An 18,367-nucleotide genomic window follows, 5' to 3' on the forward strand; every position below is an offset into this window, starting at 1 on the left:
TTACCACAATGACACATTTACTCCTTCTGGTAACCGTGCAGTGGAGATGTACGAACACTGCCGCACCCTTGAGGATTGGGGTCAATAGTATTCACAGTCTTGTGACATTATCTTGACTTAGCCAGCAAATCAGCACGATGACATCGACACATTTATTGTGCATACACGTTTACATCTGGATCGTGAAGCTCTTCATTCGTCAAAATGTCATTTATGTAAATTCTCTGTATATTAGACTGATGGTATGTGTATCCTTTTAGATTAGAAATTTTATATGAAAGGGAAAACAAATGTGAACATGTTTCCTTGATCTACCTCAAAGCTAAATGACTGGAGCTTGAAGGTTTATCAATCACTTGGTTCGATCCCCGGTGTAGCCACAATAAGATCCGCACAGCCGTTGGGCCCTTGAGCAAGGCCCTTAACCCTGCATTGCTCCAGGGGGGGATTGTCTCCTGCTTAGTCTAATCAACTGTAAGTCGAGACTGTAAACCAGGAACTTCAGAAATAACACAAAGTTTGATTGACACTACTTTTGGTTTTCACCTAAAACCTCCAAGCCTGCTGTGCCAGAGTTTAATTTTGACGATGCACACTCATTACAGAACAACAACGGCAAAGGAGACCAGTTAGACAAAAAACAACAATGATGATGACATTCATATAGGTAAAATGTTCCACAGAGGAACACAAGTATAGTTACACATTCAGATAACTATATGAATATTCAAATACTGTGCTCTTGAACCACTTTTTTTCTGTGTGGTAATCACAGAAAAGCCAATAGGTACTTGCGCTAAAACAAATGTCAAACCAAAAATTCTAATTTAAATTGACCGTGGTCAAAATATTCCTAGAAATGCATTATAGCACAGCATATCAGTTTTTCAGCATTTATGGAAGACTAAATAAATTATTCAAGTTTCCTTAATATTTACAATGCCTTTTTTGAAAAGTACTTGGTATGAGGAATTCACCTTATTTCAATCTGAGAACGCTACCTTTCTACAAGTGAAAAAATCTTTTTTTGGGGATTCAGGTCCAATGGTAAGGTACACTTCAGATGTGCTTATCAGTAAGAAATGAAAGTCCGTATTGTTTGGCATATACCTTCTTCTGAATTGCACTAAATTTAGAAATGATTCAGAGTTCTGGATGTACTTTCAGAAAAGCTGTACCTACAGCCAATACACCGAAGAAGCAGTTTCAAAAATGCCTCACACAGGAGGTCGTTAATGCCAATAATCACTTAAGCCCTTTTTTAATTACTTATTTCAGTAAGTTCTTAAGTACCTGGCTCCCACAATGCCTAGTATGGGGTGAACATAATCACATACAGGAACTTTGGAATAAAAACACATAATATTCTAAGCATTTCGGTAAGTTCATTGTGACGTGAAGCCCAGACCTAAAACGAATCATGAAACACTCATACTTCCTTAAAAAGTAGCTTTTCATTCAATCCATTACCCTGCCACATTATCCTGTAGGTAGTGGTGGTGTATAAGAGCACTGTGCTTTTAAACTTTGGATTACAGTAAACAGAAGTGCCATTCTCAGTTTGAATTTGTGCGGTATGTTTTTTGGAGGACCTTTGCTGTGATGATTCAGAGACCTGAGACCTCAGGCTGGGACCTTTTCTCCCCCGCGAGCCCCCCAGGCAACAGCGACGGAGGAGCGTCAGGGTGACCCGCGGGGGAACTCGCCCCCGGCGGCCCTCAAACCCTCCGGGCCCCCGCGCTCTACCCGAAGCAGTAGTACTCGTCCGAGTTCACGCCCTTGTCGTGGCGGAGGGGGGTCTTGTCCGGGACGGAGAAGCCGTCGTGCTCGGCGGGCGGGAGGTCCTCGGCCAGGGTGTCCAGGTAGCTGCCGACGGAGACGGCGTCCAGCCCGTCGCTGCCCGCGTGGAGGCTGTCGCTGCTGCCCCGGAGCGAGGTGTCCTGGCTCTCCGACAGGCTGTACAGGCTGCCCGCCAGGCTGGTGTCCTGACTCCCGCCCAGGCCGCCCCGCTCCTCCAGCACCCACTTGATGGACTCGATGCCCTCGTTGATTGACAGCAGCTGCTGCATCAGCTTGATGTCGAGTGCGCGGAGGCGGGCCTGAGTTCCAAAAAAAAAAAAAAAAAAAAAAGGTCATTAAAACTGGGACCCAGTCAAATACATTCAAATATTCACACTGACAGCCAATGATACCCAATATCATAGAAATGATCGAAGCAAAACCCAGATTTTATCATATAAAACAACGGGGAGCTCATAATGTCCCCGCTATGTGTACAAGACCTGCGTATGAACCGACAGCACGAAAGCAGAATCACATTTAAATATCGAAATATACTTCAACCGATATCGTCATAGGACAACTAAACTAAGAGATTAAGCAACTGATTGTGCCGCCAATGGATACCCCTGAATAAATTGCAAACCAGAGACAGATGCTGAGTGCATAAACTATTTGTTCAGCCCTATGATCTAACACTAACCTGTACAGCAGGTCTACCGTGCATCAGTGCGTCTCATCAAATAGATTGCCAAACACTTCACAAGTTGTAAACGCACGCTTGAGTGACCGTTTCATTAAGTTATGAACTATTAAGAAGCAACTGGTGCACAAGGGGGCAGTAAAAAAAAAGCATAGTACAGGTGGCTTTTATGAGAAAAATAATTAACGCTGGGGCAAGCTTGACCGCTTTCACCTCACGGAAAAGGGTTGACATCAAAGACGAACCTGACCCCTTCTTGCCCTCGCGAGTGAGCGGGGCAGGGGGGACTTCAAGCGGTTACTTACATCTGCAGGAGTCCCGTTTCAATAACATCTGTTCTCTGGGCCAATCCTGCCGCCGTGCCAAAAATGACATGCTCTCTGCCATCTCCGTGAAATTACACCCACCGTTCCCCGCTACTCAACCTTGCGCTCGGAGCAGGACCTTCAAGCTGAAGCATGCACTACCGAGTTCAATTATGCCCACGTTTATGGGAACAATTAGGCCTAATTTGCCACGATTAAAGAGGAACCTAGCTATGTAAACACACCTTTTGAGCTTTCTGGCATATACGGGCCTACACAATCAGAAAACCTTGATAAATTTGAGTTCTTTCTCAGACGAAACAGCTTATGTCAGTGTCCCTGGAATGTTTCTCTGGGACACACATAGGCTGTGTCCCAATGCATGGCCTAGAAGGCTGCTTTTCACTATTTTAACGCTTTTCCTTTCTAGGCAAACTGAAGTCATACAAAATAGTCCTTCTAAGATGCCTTATTTAGTTTTTCTCACCAGTTTAGGATGTTCTGATAATCAGAATGCATGTTTAAATTAGGCTAATTTGGGCAATGCTCTACTGAATATGATACAACGATTAGCCAAGTTAATATATTTTTTAAGAATGGATATAAACAGGATCACAGGCAACATGTCTCAAAACTGAACAGGCAAAGTGCAACAGGACACCATCAGTTATTTCTAATTTAGCAGTCATCAATAATTTATCGTAACCACACAAAGAGATCGGGTGAACATTTTCCAACGCTAATCATCGTATTGCAGATGAGTTGACTTGCTCGTAGCAGCCAGAATTTTAACAAACGCCCAGGACTCTTTTACTGTTGTGAGAAACACTTCAGTGCCGATAATGGGAGACCGACCCAAAAGAGCACTCTGTGAATGCGGCTTCATGGCACAGAACCATGGAAAGAGCCTCTCCTAATGTGCCAGATCAGCACACAATGCGCTCAGTGTTTGCTTAATGATAGTTACCACTGTCAACCCCTCGAGTATCACCCCTTTCCTGAACACAAGCTCGAAAATGGCATTCCAAAATAAAACGCCTACTATTCTTGAACCTTCTGTGACTACAGGCACAGGCCTACACCCGGTGTCTTCTGAAAGGCGACTCTTTGGGGTTTGTTTTCCAAGAGTCAGAATTACTGGATATGGATTATTCTGGCAGTGCCTGGCTTAGAAACACAATGGAGTCACAGCAACACTGGACAAATCCCCTTTCAAATTTGATGTCAATATCAGCAAACATTAGCGTTCTGCAACATTTTTTCTAAACTGCCTGTATGTCAAGGCAGTTTTCCAAAAGGACATTTGGAGACTCCAAAAGGACACATGGAAACTAAATGATATTATGGGTAGCATTACATGTAAAATACTATATTCATCTTACTATACAACACTATTCTTACTATTCTGCACTTCCCCCCCACCTGTCCCCCTCCCCCTACCTCTCCCTTTCCTTGTGTTCTCCTCAGATATCAACAGTTTGAGAAGATTGTAAAAATAAGTAGAGTAATCACAATAATAACATATTGCATACCAATATATTCATTGAGGTCCATTGCTTGACGTTTTTGTAAAATATCCAACCCCCATCAACAATTCAAATGCATCCCATAATTTCACATGCTATTTATGATTCAAAAGCAGGCTTGCTCCTTACTTGTAAGCATACAGAATAATAATACAATATTTTGAGAATGTATTCAGAGGATCACTGATATAAAATGGGGTCAGGTCAATGAAAATGCTCCCTATTGTGGAACCATAAGAGTTTTCACGGTCTTCCTCAGAAATATTCACTCCAGAATACTCAAGATGCTAGAGAGACCAGAGATTCCTTGGAAGTCCCCCAAAGGAAGTCCTCTATTTAGACGTAGGCATCGCAAATTTGTAGTAAAACGTCAACTACATTGGAACAAACAAACTATACACCATTGAAAAAGTAATGTCATCAGCTAAAATCCTTTGTTACTTCAATACCATACCACTAGCCACTTCTAGGTTCAGCTGAAGCTATACTGTATTTTTTGTTCACAGATGGGGATCACGCCTTTACTGTGCAACAGGATTATGGGTACTGCTCAGGGAAGTTCGTAATTGGGTCTTCCTGTTCCAGAGAGCCTGTACAAAATGTAGGTAATAGCATTCACATGTACAAGTACGTTTGTAGAAGTATGCAACAATGAAACATTTGGTGAATGTGTGAAGAAAGGCTGTATATGCCTTTTGTTTTAAAATGAATAGCGTCTGCATGTACATACAAGAAAACAAACAACCACACTCATTCTGTAAAACTACTAAAGGCAGTAGAATAGATCTCTTCTCTTTTAACATGCAATTGTTCCTTATAATGAATAATAATGAATAATGAATTCCTTATAATGAATAATAATAATTGTAGTTAAAACAAAGATCAAAAAATAATAATTAAACTATACAGCTAGAGCTAGTCAGGTTAGGCAGTAGCCAACCACAAGTGAAACTAGCAACTATCTGGTTACAGGCACTTCCTTCACCATTTCATGTACTTTTTATAATGAAAAATGTCGAACACTGACCTTGTACATAATATGGCCTGGATGTAATAAACATATTGTATACATTTTACTATATCTGATAAATGTATTATTACTTTTGGAACAAGATTGGAACAAGAAATAACACGAGCTCTGAATCCAACACGAGGGCAAATGTTTGTTGAGTCGGGCCCACAGTATCAACAAGGTCACCACACACAAAAATACTTTGTTTTTGCTTTAAGTCTTATTCCTTTACGGTCTACTAGAGACAGGACACTGGCTGCCCTTACGGTTGTGCAAACACTTTGTCAGCAGATGTTACCATTGGTATTGTCTGCGCAATACTTTAACCTTCCGTTTTATTGGGACCGGTCTTGTGCTAACAGTGATGTGTGAACTGAGCCGCAGTTGACACCTCTGTCAATAAAGATCGGCGAATTTACGAGCTATGTGATTGGGTAAAGATCCCTTTAATTCCCCCAATCCATACTGAAAATCAACATGCACAGATGCACATGTGAAAATCATTAATCATTACAATTATTGTAGCTCACACTATTCAGACAGTAGCCGTATCTATTTAAATAATGTTCAGAAGACAGATCTCCGGATGAGCTTATTGTGCGTCGCGCGGTTATCATTAAAGTTACTGATAAACTCAGCAAGCTATCTTTATTGCTTAAGGAAACTGTAAACGCACCTTGCAATTACCTGCTTAAGGTTGGATACGTCTGAAGGAACACATGAGCACAAATGTGGTATAATAACCTCACAATTTCACTGTGCTCCATACGACCATGTAATAGATTTGAAAACACATTCTTCTTCCCCCCCAATGAGTGACACTAGAAATTGAGATTAGACATATCCGGTTACATAATGTAGCCTATAGACTAAGTGGAATCGTGGGTCAATGCATTTTTTCCACTAACAGGAGAAGACAGCCGAGTCGAAGTTGCTGACGTTCATTTGCAAATATTGATGTATGCGTTTCACCAAACCGGTTATTTCTGCAACTATTCCAAATTCCACTGCAGTAACAAAAGCGAGTTTAAAAAAAAAAAAAGAATGTAAAAACAACCTCCAAAATAGGCAATAAACCAAAAGACAGAGCTGAATGCTATGAGAAGTCTACGAGAACATGCAGGCAGGGAGCCCAGTGAAACGCCAGGTGACATACAGTACGTACACAAGTAAAGTGCTAAAGTACACTGCGAACGAATACTGACACCCCACTTCCTACCATGCGAGCTTATGAAGTTCAAGGCTGAAAGCCGCTGTCCACATGTTAGCCGACGCATATCAAGCTCACCACGGCACTCACCATTTCTTGCTTCAGAAACGTCACCTTCATCTGCAGGCGCACTGACGCGTTTGATTCCTGGTTAAAAGGGACAGGCGGCGTCACCGGCGTTTCATCCATCGCGTCTGCCAGCCTACCCTCCGTGATTGATCGGACAAGGCTCTCGGGAATCTTTCGTCCAAGCTTTGCCTCGATGTCCTTAAAATCCAAACCGACGTTATCCTCCATTGCACAAACAGCTGCGGATTTAGCTATATATATATATATTTATTTTGTGAGCGGCACCTGATTACACAAACAGAGACAGAACTTCGCACTGTCACCGAAAAGTCACTAACTGCAACTAAACTGGAGAAAACAATTATTGAATTCGAAAAAGTGTCTGAAAATAGCTAGAAATCTAGCTATATATAGCTAATATAGCTAAAATAAAAATACCATATTTTTAAAGGTCAAAAGCAAACTCTTGAAGATGCATCCCTGCTCATGCTGAACTAAAGTCCTCAATTAGATAACATCGCCATTCACCTTCCGAAACTATTCCAACTTAATGCTTGTTGAACGTCCTGGATGGAAGCATGTGAATTGCATCCACGCATGTCTGACCAGCTGTCGCCGTGACCAGCCCGTGGGGAGCTGGGTTTACCAGCCTGCAAGGAGCGCTGCAACACTGCGCTTCCTCATCTGTCGAAACTCTACGCCCTCCGACAGGTGGGCAGCATTAGCCACACCCATTTACCGTAAGTTCACAAAAAAGGCGTACATTTTGCAAAGCACTGGGATTTGCATTTGGAGAACATTTCTTGCCAATGGTTCTTTTGCGCCTAACTTAACACAAATCCAAAGTATAAATAATCCAAACATGAGTACTTCTCCTTAAGATATTTTAATACTCATGTTAGATGATCGATATTACAGTAAAATAGAGATGAATTAAATATATATATATATATATATATATATATATATATATATATATATATATATATATATATATATATATATATATATATATATATATAAATAGCCTACATAGACTACATAACTTCCGTTGTGTTGATGTTGCTGTTTCGAGATGGCTTCGTTAACTTTTTATGCCAGCTTTGGCGCAATTAAATCTCTGGTGTTCTTTCGCCTGTTCAGCTCCAGAAGTAACTTCCACGGCCTGACTCTATATTGATGTGTTTGCAGCTTGAAGTAAACAAAGTCAAATTGAGAGAGACACTTGATGAATAGTCAGCCATTCGGTTTAATTCACCCATTTAAAACAAATACACAGTATATAATGAATGTAAGTGAGACCGATTGGGAAGTTTAAACTTGTGTTCGAATTGATGTAGATTGCTTTCACGCCCCCTGGTGGACGTAAAGCATAACACATAACACAATTCTCACTGTCTTTGTTTTGCGTGTATATAATGTTTACGTATATGTGTTATATCATTCTGAAATATGTTCAGATACACAAAACATACTTGAATATTAACGTCACATAAAACATGTTGTTACATATCTGTCTAGTTTAGTTTATTTGACAAACTTAATACACGTGTATCAAAAAGACTTGCATGTGAAGGAACGACTTGCACTCCTGGTCCTGGACTCCATCGTGGTCCTTTATGTTAATCGGCCATAGGAAACACAAATCAAAATAACACATAAGTGGCCATAGATAATTACCTCCAGATGAATCATCTGGAATTATGATGAAAGTCTGCTATTACTGTAATAAATGGGCTTTCCTTACTGCATGAAGTATACTCTCTGTGTAAGGTTATGTTTAAGATGATATTTTGTTATGGCTGTATATCTGTCTATATTTAAGCTTAAAATGATCATGCAGCTAAAACATTTGACTAGTAATAAAAGGGAAATCGTAACCTGTTTATGTGTAGAAGACTGTATACAATATCCAGTATACCCAATCTCATGTTGTCAATTTATATTTTCTATGTGATACTGATCTTTCTACAAAATCTGAATGACGATGAATCCCGATAATGATCATAAAAAAAAGCAAGATAATTTTCCTATTTTGACAAACAATTCAACCATTTTACACAACAAATGTATCCTCCCTGTTCAGCAGGTGCACATAATGCTGAAGTGATATCAGAAAACACTACTACGCCACAGTCAGCTCTCTGGTACAGTATGAGATATCCGTATTTATGAGACGCGCCATGTTGGTAAAGGATGTAGCTTCTCTAATCTGAAGGACAATATTTTTGAGAGATTCTCCCTTTGACTAAATCATTCTTCAGAACAGCTACAGAAGGAACAAACAAGATACTGTCTTCTTAATTTTTATTAAATTATCTTAACTTTTATTTTGTGAAGCTGAACTACACTTTATTAATTAAAATTTCTGTAAATATTAGCAAAATATCAGTTTACTAATACAATAAATTAAATGGCATGCACTTTTGCTGTTCACTAATAGAAATAACTATCCCATGGCTATTTTACAGTTAGTCGTTAACTACAGGGAGCGACTTCTAAGTCACAGAAAAGACTTGCACGAGATTTTAAAGATGTAAAACCACCAGTGTCTTTATTTCAGTTGGAGAACGGAAGGAAATGGCTTGCGTTCGGCAACACTCCGCCTCAGACCACGGACTGGGTTTTGTCCTGCCGTAGGTCGTGGTCGTCGGAGTAGCGCTGGTACTGTTCGCCCAGGAGCGGTTCCCGGCCCTCGTTGGACCGGTACGCGCGCACGCGCACGGCGCAGGTGGTGACGAAGCAAATCACCGCCAGGGCCACCACGGCGCCCACGATGGAGATGGTGATGACCTCGGTCATCGATAACGGGCGAGCTGCGTACAGCAACAACACAATACATGCACAGAACAGGAGGTCTGAATGAGGACGCACAGGATCTGCTTCCCTGGCAGAGAGGCTGAACTCTCGTTCTCCAACAAGATATAATACATTATAAATATAATGTAACACGCAGGCTGCTAACATGCAATGCAATTATAATGTTGATATTAGTAGTACCACTTTCCATTCTTTACTGCTATGTGACAGTGATTTATTTTGGTTAAATATCTCTGTTATATTATTTTATCCTATCATAGAGTAATGACAATTTGTACTCACTCGGCCATTCGACCTCGTAGGAATAGCCCAGGGATTCTGGAGCGGTCACGAACATCTCTGCGTTGGTCACCGGGGGCCAGAAGGGAACCATGTTGAAATCTCTGTTGTGTCCAATGGGAGCGTTCTCCATGGGGTACACCGCAGCCCCTGGAAGAGGAAGGATGGAGTGCTTCCATTTCAGCGTTTCACTCAAAGTTACGCTAATGACAAAATGGATGCCGCCCGTCTGCAAGGACGGGACATAACCTTGAGACTCCTGAGAAAAATCAATGAATGAATGAAAGTAAATAAATATTTAGTGTGCATGTGGATGTGTTCGAATATGCCATTTATAAATGCTGGTATGTCCATCCATCCATTATCTCAACCCGCTTATCCTGAACAGGGTCGCAGGGGGGCTGGAGCCTATCCCAGCATACTTTGGGTGAAAGGCAGGAATACACCCTGGACAGGTCGCCAGTCTATCACAGGGCACACACACCATTCACTCACACATTCATACCTACTGGCAATTTAGACTCTCCAATCAGCCTAACATGCATGTCTTTGGACTGTGGGAGGAAACCAGAGTACCCAGAGGAAACCCACGCAAACACGGGGAGAACATGCAAACTCTGCACAGAGAGGCCCCGGCCGACGGGGATTCGCACCCAGGACCTCCTTGCTGTGAGGCGACAGTGCTACCCACTGCACCATCCGTGCCGCCCCTGGTATGTCCATCCATCCATTATCTGAACCCGCTTATCCTGAACAGGGTCGCAGGGGGGCTGGAGCCTATCCCAGCATACATTGGGCGAAGGGCAGGAATACACCCTGGACAGGTCGCCAGTCCATCGCAGGGCACACACACCATTCACTCACACAAACCGGAGTACCCGGAGGAAACCCACGCGAACATGCAAACTCCACACACAGAGGGCCCAGCCAAACCCAGGACCTCCTTGCTGTGAGGCGGCAGTGCTACCCACTGCACCGTCCGTGCCGCCCTGTTCATGGTATATTAACAGTATTAGAACATTTGCTCACCAGGGCTGTGCCTCCTGAGCCACTCGTCGAAAATAGCATCGGTGAAGGTGTGCAGGAGGACGAAGATTGGGTCATTGGGGGAGAGGTGGGTCTGGCCCCCGGTTCCGTTCAGAAACAGGTGCGCCAGGTTGTGTAGGCTGCGGACTATGGGGTCATAGTTTCCCTGCGGTGCGCTGTACCCTGGACACAGAACAATGACCTCGTGTCAAAAAGAGAGAAACACAGCCAGAGTGGTTTGGGGGCTAGACCTCCAGAAGCCTCCAGGGGCCTATATCGCAAAGCAGGATTACTGAATTACCTGGATAACTGCACTGCGTAAAACCCAGAAACCCCTTTCAAATCTAGAACATGGAGCTGTTCCAGGTTTCACTCAATGCAGTTATCCAGCTACAGAAACATGGAACTCGTCCTTTGTGATACAGGCCGCAGGTTGGAAATGTGGGGTGTTTCACTGTTGTATTAGCTGTCAGTAATAAATTAAATTTTTTAACCTGCAACAAATGTGACAACTAATGCATTATAATATGAATGAATAATATGTGCAGTAATATATGGCTGATATGTGAAAATTTGAATTTAAAGATGCAGCCACTCATTTATTTCCCTTGTAAGGGACATAAGTCAATGGCTTTAATCACAAGAACTATTCCACTATGCAGAAACATCACTTCAATCAACATTCAATCAAAATAAAATAAACAACATTTCTGCAAATATTTTCATCCGAGACAATTGTATTTGAGATTATCATGAACCTTTATTTATACAGGGCACGTTGAAGTGCATGCTCTTGCGCCTGGAATACCCAGAGGACACCCACACAGACACGGGGAGAACACGCAAACTCCACACAGACACGGGGAGAACACGCAAACTCCACACAGACACGGGGAGAACACGCAAACTCCACACAGACACGGGGAGAACACGCAAACTCCACACAGACACGGGGAGAACACGCAAACTCCACACAGACACGGGGGAGAACACGCAACCTCCACACAGAAAGCCCCAGGCTGGGATTGAAACCCAGGACCTTCATGCTGTGAGGTGACAGGGCTATCCACTGTGCCCCCGTGCTGGATCAGAGACGGACACACAGTGAGTGAGTGAGTAGCTGTGGACACCGGCAGTGCCTCTGCCTCTCACCCTCGATGGTGTTGCGGAAGCTCTCGGACGATGTGGAGTAGTAGGGCGGCGTGTCGAAGGTGCCGAGCTCCAGGCAGTCCACCACGTCCTGAGGCTCCGGCAGACGCTGGACCATGGGCCGGGCCGAGTTCCCGGCCGGGTTCCGTCGGATCGGGCTGCTCTCCGTATCTACGGGGGGAACCGTGCGGGTGACACGCGTCAGTCACGCACAGGGGCTCACCAAACACCGGTGACATCTACGACACTTTGACAAAGGGAACGCGCAGAACAGCACCGCCGTCAGTATTCAGGTACCAGCAGAGGGTGTTAGCAGAGGGTGGCAGAGCAACACAGACAGCTTATACTCTCTGCAATCCACTTATACACCTGGATATTTAGGGTGGCCTGTAGCGTCGTGCTTAAGGTACATGACTGGGACCTGCAAGGTCGGGTGTTCGATCCCCGGTGTAGCCACAATAAGATCCGCACAGCCGTTGGGACCTTGAGCAAGGCCCTTAACCCTGCATTGCTCCAGGGGAGGATTGTCTCTTGCTTAGTCTAATCAACTGTGCATCACTCTGGATAAGAGCGGCTGCCATTTATTTAATGTGATGTAATATTACTGACAATACTGTAATACTGCTGTGTACAGTGTGCTACTGTATTTAGACCCCTGAGATGGACACTAAGTCTACATTTATCCAGCTGTAATATGCTGGTGCGCTGGATGCACATATGCAAACACATTATACACTGTATAATACCTTAGTCTTGAACAGATGTTTGAGAAACAAAACAGCAAAAAAAGCTATCTTTGAAAATGTACTGATTACATTTTCATTTTATAACACTTTGAAACACTGTCATCTTTATTCTTAAATATCACCTCTGTTATAACTGAAGTACTTAAGATCATGAAAGAGAAAGTGATGGAAGAACAATTTGCTGCAGGATTAAAAGCGGCTACACATTGAAACTACGTGATATGATCAACGTTCATAATTTTCTGCCCACACTTTCTTTTTGAAAAGCACTTGCAGAGTTTTGTATGGAAATAAACTTTAAAAAAAAACCTGCATTTAGAGCAGATCTGCCATACTGACTGCAAGATAATGTATGCAGACAGAGCAGGACTCCCAAAATACATTTTGAAATTATTTCATAATGGCACTGTTGCTGCATCAGAATCAGCACTTTTTCAAACAAACATCAGCCTGAAAGTTTAATAATAATGTAACAAAACAGTCAATCCTGCAGTTAAAGTTGAGTAGAAGAATGACCATGAAATAAAGCTATGAATCAAACATTCAGACATTTTGATATATTTCTTAGATGGAGCATTTATAGGGCAGAGAGATTTTAAAAAGGCTTGAAGGGCAGCAATTTTGCAATTAGCCTGTGTTGTATACAGTAAGATATAAGATGTAAAAATAGTGCTCACATCTACACTCACCGATTCTGTACTTATGGGAACAATCTTTGGATTGGAAAAGTAAATTTCATCATTGAATATTGATTAGTCCCCTCACTCTTTCTGCAACAGATATCAGTTACACTATCCTATTCTCTCCATTAGAGGGCACCACTAATTAGTACAAAGCTCTACGCTTGCAGGAGAAAAATTGACTAGTGAGGGAGGGGTGGATTACAAGGTTTCAATAATCAGTGTCACTCATTATGAAGTTATGAAGCAATGGATTTGTGCCAAGGTCCTGAATTAAAATATTGATTTCCTCATTATATTGCGCGTGTGCCATATAGTATTTGTGTTGCATTTTATTCAATGTACAAGTTGATTGAAGGTGCTTGTGGTTAATAATCAAGGCCAGCAGATATTTATCCCGATATAGCAACTGCCAATCACTCCCCCCTCCCTACATTCACAGCTTGTAATTGGCCAAAGTAATCATGTGAGCATGTCGTGCGAGTCAAGAGGCCATTCCGACACATAAGGATACATAAGAGGATTAGAAAGAGGGTAACACTGAGGTCTTTCAGTAGGAGTTTTTTTTTCCTTTCATAATCTCACGGAAACCTTGGGTGGAAAGTGGAGTGAGTCATTGTTTTGGTGGGGTATTTGGTATTTTCTGGCATATTCATTCAGTAATATTACCCGATTAAATTTCCTGCACTAGCACTAACAGTAATAAAGCATCTATTATTATTATTATTATTATTATTATTATTATTATTAGTAGTAGTAGTAGTAGTAGTAGTAGTAGTAGTAGTAGCATTATTAAGAATAGTAGTTACCCAATTTAATTTCTTGCCCAAGGACTTGCAGTACGAACAGTACTTGCATTAAAACATCTATTATGATTATTAGTGGTAGTATTATTAACAATAATAGTGGTAATAATATGTTGGTTACCCTGAGCATAAATATGAGGTGTGCTAGATCTGTGCATGCAAAAAAAAAAAAAAAAAAAAACCCAAAAAACCCTGCCCTGAAGACTTTTGTTATTCGTATTTTCAGCTCTGACCAGATGGGCACAGTACGTGGCCCTTCGTCTTTTGGCAGACAGCAGCGCTGGGGCTCCAGGAGAGGGGACAGGCCCCGGGGGTAAACCTGCTTCGTGACGCAGGGCACTCACTGTTGCAGATGGTCCCGAGCGTGTCGTAGTCGTCCACGCTCTCGCAGATCACCCTCCACTCCGCGAACAGCGAGTTGGAGCTGATGCCGTTTGCGTCGAAGGTGCTCCTGGCCCCCAGGAGGTCGTCCGTGCAGATGTCGCAGGTGCTCCCCCCGATGGCGAAGTTCCAGTAGGGCAGGGCGAACGTTGGGTCCTGGAGCATGTCCTGTATATAATAATAATAATAATAATAATAATAATAATAATAATAATAATAATAATAATCCGGGATGAATCAAATGTACGCCATTAATGTACTCAAGGTGATGTAACACTACGCAATTTACTGTGCGGTCACTCCCGATTACTCAAGATACAATACACGCTCATTTTTTTTAGGTTTGGAGTAGAGGAGTGGACAGCCTATGATTTAGTTCCGCAGTGAATATTGAGATTGTATCCTTCAAAATAACAGCAAACAGTCAGATCGCTATGCACTGCAGATAAATCACTTTACTTCTCTGCAAGCCAATATAGGCCTACATACCTTATATACATAATGAATTCACCGCTATAGTGCTTGAGCTATTTAATTATCTGCTAAAAACACCTGCCTCGTGTTCACATTTTCTGGCCAAAAGGAATTAAGGATATTAGGTTATAAAAGCCTAACCGTGTCCACCTGCTGAGTAATTGCATTAATTACATTCCTTTCGTGAATTTGACTAAAAATTCACTTCTACTTCTAAGAATTTTCTGACTCCAATTATTATGTAGTTCGAAAAAAGAAAAGAAAAAGTGGATTACATAAACGCGAAACGCAAGGCCTTCCTCGTTCCTCTCCTCACCTGCATGTCTCGCTCCAGCTGCAGCAGGTGGAACCTGTGCCAGGTGACAAAACCAGGGCCCTCGTGCGAGAAGTCCACCCCACCGAAACTCTGCTGCCCTGCTCCCAGGAAGGTCTTGCTGACGGAGTAGTAGTGTGTCCACACAAAGTAGTTGTATATGGTGATGTTCTCAAACTGCATGGTGCTGCCGTCCGGGCCGAACACTTCTTGGTACCTCCGGGTGGCGATGACCAGGTCGGGGTGCACCGTGCGTTTGGCCTGGTCCAGTGCATTAATGAACGCGGCTTTTTCCGCGGCAGTCATCTGCATCACGTTTCTCCTGACTGGGGACAGGGCACCGACAAAATACAGGTAAGCAAACGTCCAAAACGCGGAGAATAATTATGTCATTCTAGACAATGTTTTGGTTGCATTAAGTGTATCCAGTGCAAACTACTGCATTTGGCTATTTTTGTAACATTTTCTGCAGTCAAGATCTGCCTAACATACAATGGAAAAGTTTATTTGGAATGACAATGACATGGATAATACAACTTCAAAGATTACCTTGGGGAATTCAAGCACCGTATCTCCACCACATAAGCGGCGTAAATGATCTTCCTTTCTGTGTCTATAACGAAGCCCAAACTTTAAAATGTACCTGGTTCCCTAACTAACCGCACTTTTCCAATTGCAAAAAAAAGTTAAATAAATAAATGAAAATGAATAAAAACTAGGACATCAGCTTGTTAACTACATATTGATTTATATGGGGACTCATAACTGATCTGCATTCCTACATGAACCACATAATTAAAGTCCATCTGACGAAATTCTACATTCATTTTGGTGTGAAAGCGGTCTTACCGACAGAAACCCGCAGGTCACAGTTAACGCCAGTGAAGCCGTGCCTACACCGTCCGCAGTTGTAACCGGAGAAGTTTCCGTTACATCGACATGTGCGATTGAAGAACCTGATGGGCCAGCGCTCTCGGTCGTCCCGGCCGTCGTGGGGATATTGCGGGCCATGGGGTCGTCTGTCTGCGCTGATTGATACACACTGTCCCCTTCCTGTGCTGGACCCACACTCATCATTCGGTAACCCTCTTGGTGACAAACAGCATTGACCGCTCCTCAGCCCCTCTGGAGTTACACATTCTCTCGGAAACTGGGCGCGCACAAGTACGGCGCCTAAGATGACTAGGAGCACATATTTCCACATGCTTACGAAAGAAAAAAATAACACATGTTAAATTCTGATGTTTCTGTATTTAACATAAATAAACAACAATAACCTCTACCAGGTACTTTTAAATTTCTTTTTTAATCAATAGCTTATTAGATCAACATAATTAGCAAAATCTTTTTCTTTTTTCATGACTAACAACTTATTCAGTTGTTATTTATACTGAATATAAACACATTATCAAAGTAGAACGTGTCATCTACCTTCTTTCACGAGAAGTTCCACACTGCGCTGATACCCCCCGTCAGGAGAAAAAAAAACACGAGTGCTCTTAAATACCCCATGAATGCATCACTGCCTGGATTCCACATCTCGTGACCACATCACACTTCCTGCAGAAATAAATAATCAGGTCGCTGAACAGGAAATCGTGAATATTTATTCATACCGTTAAAAATGTTCCGACAAAAATACAATTTCGTGGATTTTGGATTACAGTGTCTATTTGTATGTTTGTAATCGAAACTGTGTAATCGACAACTCTCTGGCTAGTGTGTTTCAGAACCACCGTACATGCCTAATTGGTTTATCAACGTTATCTTTACAGGTTCATAAATCTCAGATGAATGATTAATGGGTTTATATATTTGATGAGAATTCCCACGTGCGTATTGATTTGGCACACACACACACGCGCGCCCGCGCGCAGACACACACACACACACACACACACACACACACACACTGAAATAAACACACCACAATCTTTTTGAAAATGATTTAATTTCATATTTAATCAACATGCCAATGGCGGAGAGGGTATAAATCAGTGGATTCAATCTCATGTCCTGGAGGACTGCAGTGTCTGCAGGTATTTGTGGTTCCCTTTCAATCAGCAGTCAGTTCAAATCAGAACATGGTGTTTTTTCTTTTGCCAGACAATGACTTAAGTTAATCAGTGATGCTGAAACATCTCAAAAACCAGCGGACACTGCGGCCTTCCAGGACAGGATTCTGACACTGTGGTATAAATGTAGATCTCCATATACCAGGATAGCCAATGCTACTGTGGCACTTTTACATGTTGTAGTTAAAAATATATCACATACACCGTTCTCTTTACACTTAGACCTACAGTACTTATTGTTATTATTTTTGTTAACTTCCCTGAACTACAGTAGTTCACTGGCGGACCCAGTAGCAAATAATGATTCCCTTTTTTATGCAATTACGTATATTATATTTTACAGTGTGCTTGGGTCTGTGTATGTATGAGAGAGAGAGAGAGAGAGAGAGAGAGAGAGAGAGAGAGAGAGAGAGCGAGAGAGAGAGAAAGAGAGAGTGCAACTGTGTGCATGTGTGTACATCTGTGGACACAAATGCTTATTCGTGGACGTATATATGTGCATGTTTGTATGTGAGTGTATGTCTCATTCGGCTAAGAGGTCCGAGTTGATGCATTTCGCTGAATCATGAGGTAACGTAAATTATGTAAATAACCGCACAGCCAAAGCAACGTATGGTTGTGCACCATTTGTGAAGACAGATACACGTACACAGCACAATAATTACCGCTAGACAATTATATATAATAACCTACATAGGGACAAGAAACTGTGTATCTTTACACATTGTGTCACCAAACAAACATTTAACAGTCGACAATGCAACAGTTTTTGTTTTCTTTTCTTGCGCAATGAGTTAGTGACAGCTGATTTAGCCACACACTACAGAACTATCTCGCTTAATGCGGACAGTAGCTCGACAAGTCACAAATGTGGATTGGAAAAAGTAGGAGGGGAGAGTTAGAAATTGAGGGCCTCTACAGAACAGAGGTACGGACATCGTCTGCTGGCTCTTCGGGACTGGGCTCTGCGGGGGGGTCTAGAGGGATGTCTGCCATGGTCTCCTCTTGCTGAAA

General features: G+C 42.3%; 2 protein-coding genes across 3 annotated transcripts; both read right to left on the reverse strand.

The window, feature by feature from the left end:
- Window positions 1-575: 575 nt before the first annotated feature.
- LOC133130626 (leucine rich adaptor protein 1-like) lies at window positions 576-7,269 on the reverse strand. Of its 2 annotated transcripts, XM_061245328.1 has the most exons (3): window positions 7,133-7,269; window positions 6,626-6,802; window positions 576-2,099 (listed from the first exon to the last, which is right to left on the reverse strand). In XM_061245328.1, the coding sequence occupies exons 2-3, from the start codon at window positions 6,722-6,724 to the stop codon at window positions 1,743-1,745; spliced, it is 456 nt and encodes a 151-aa protein (XP_061101312.1). In that variant the 5' UTR covers window positions 6,725-6,802; window positions 7,133-7,269; the 3' UTR covers window positions 576-1,742. The 2 variants fall into 2 exon arrangements, with proteins under 2 accessions (XP_061101312.1, XP_061101311.1); XM_061245327.1 differs by having other exon boundaries at window positions 6,626-7,245.
- Window positions 7,270-7,835: 566 nt separating this feature from the next.
- tyrp1b (tyrosinase-related protein 1b) lies at window positions 7,836-16,741 on the reverse strand. Its single transcript, XM_061245326.1, has 8 exons — window positions 16,710-16,741; window positions 16,128-16,483; window positions 15,282-15,604; window positions 14,455-14,659; window positions 11,882-12,049; window positions 10,733-10,912; window positions 9,707-9,853; window positions 7,836-9,420 (listed from the first exon to the last, which is right to left on the reverse strand). The coding sequence occupies exons 2-8, from the start codon at window positions 16,480-16,482 to the stop codon at window positions 9,212-9,214; spliced, it is 1,587 nt and encodes a 528-aa protein (XP_061101310.1). The 5' UTR covers window position 16,483; window positions 16,710-16,741; the 3' UTR covers window positions 7,836-9,211.
- Between the last annotated feature and the right edge of the window lie 1,626 nt (window positions 16,742-18,367).

This window comes from Conger conger, chromosome 6, assembly GCF_963514075.1.
Source record: "Conger conger chromosome 6, fConCon1.1, whole genome shotgun sequence".
NCBI classification, from domain to species: Eukaryota; Metazoa; Chordata; class Actinopteri; order Anguilliformes; family Congridae; genus Conger; species Conger conger.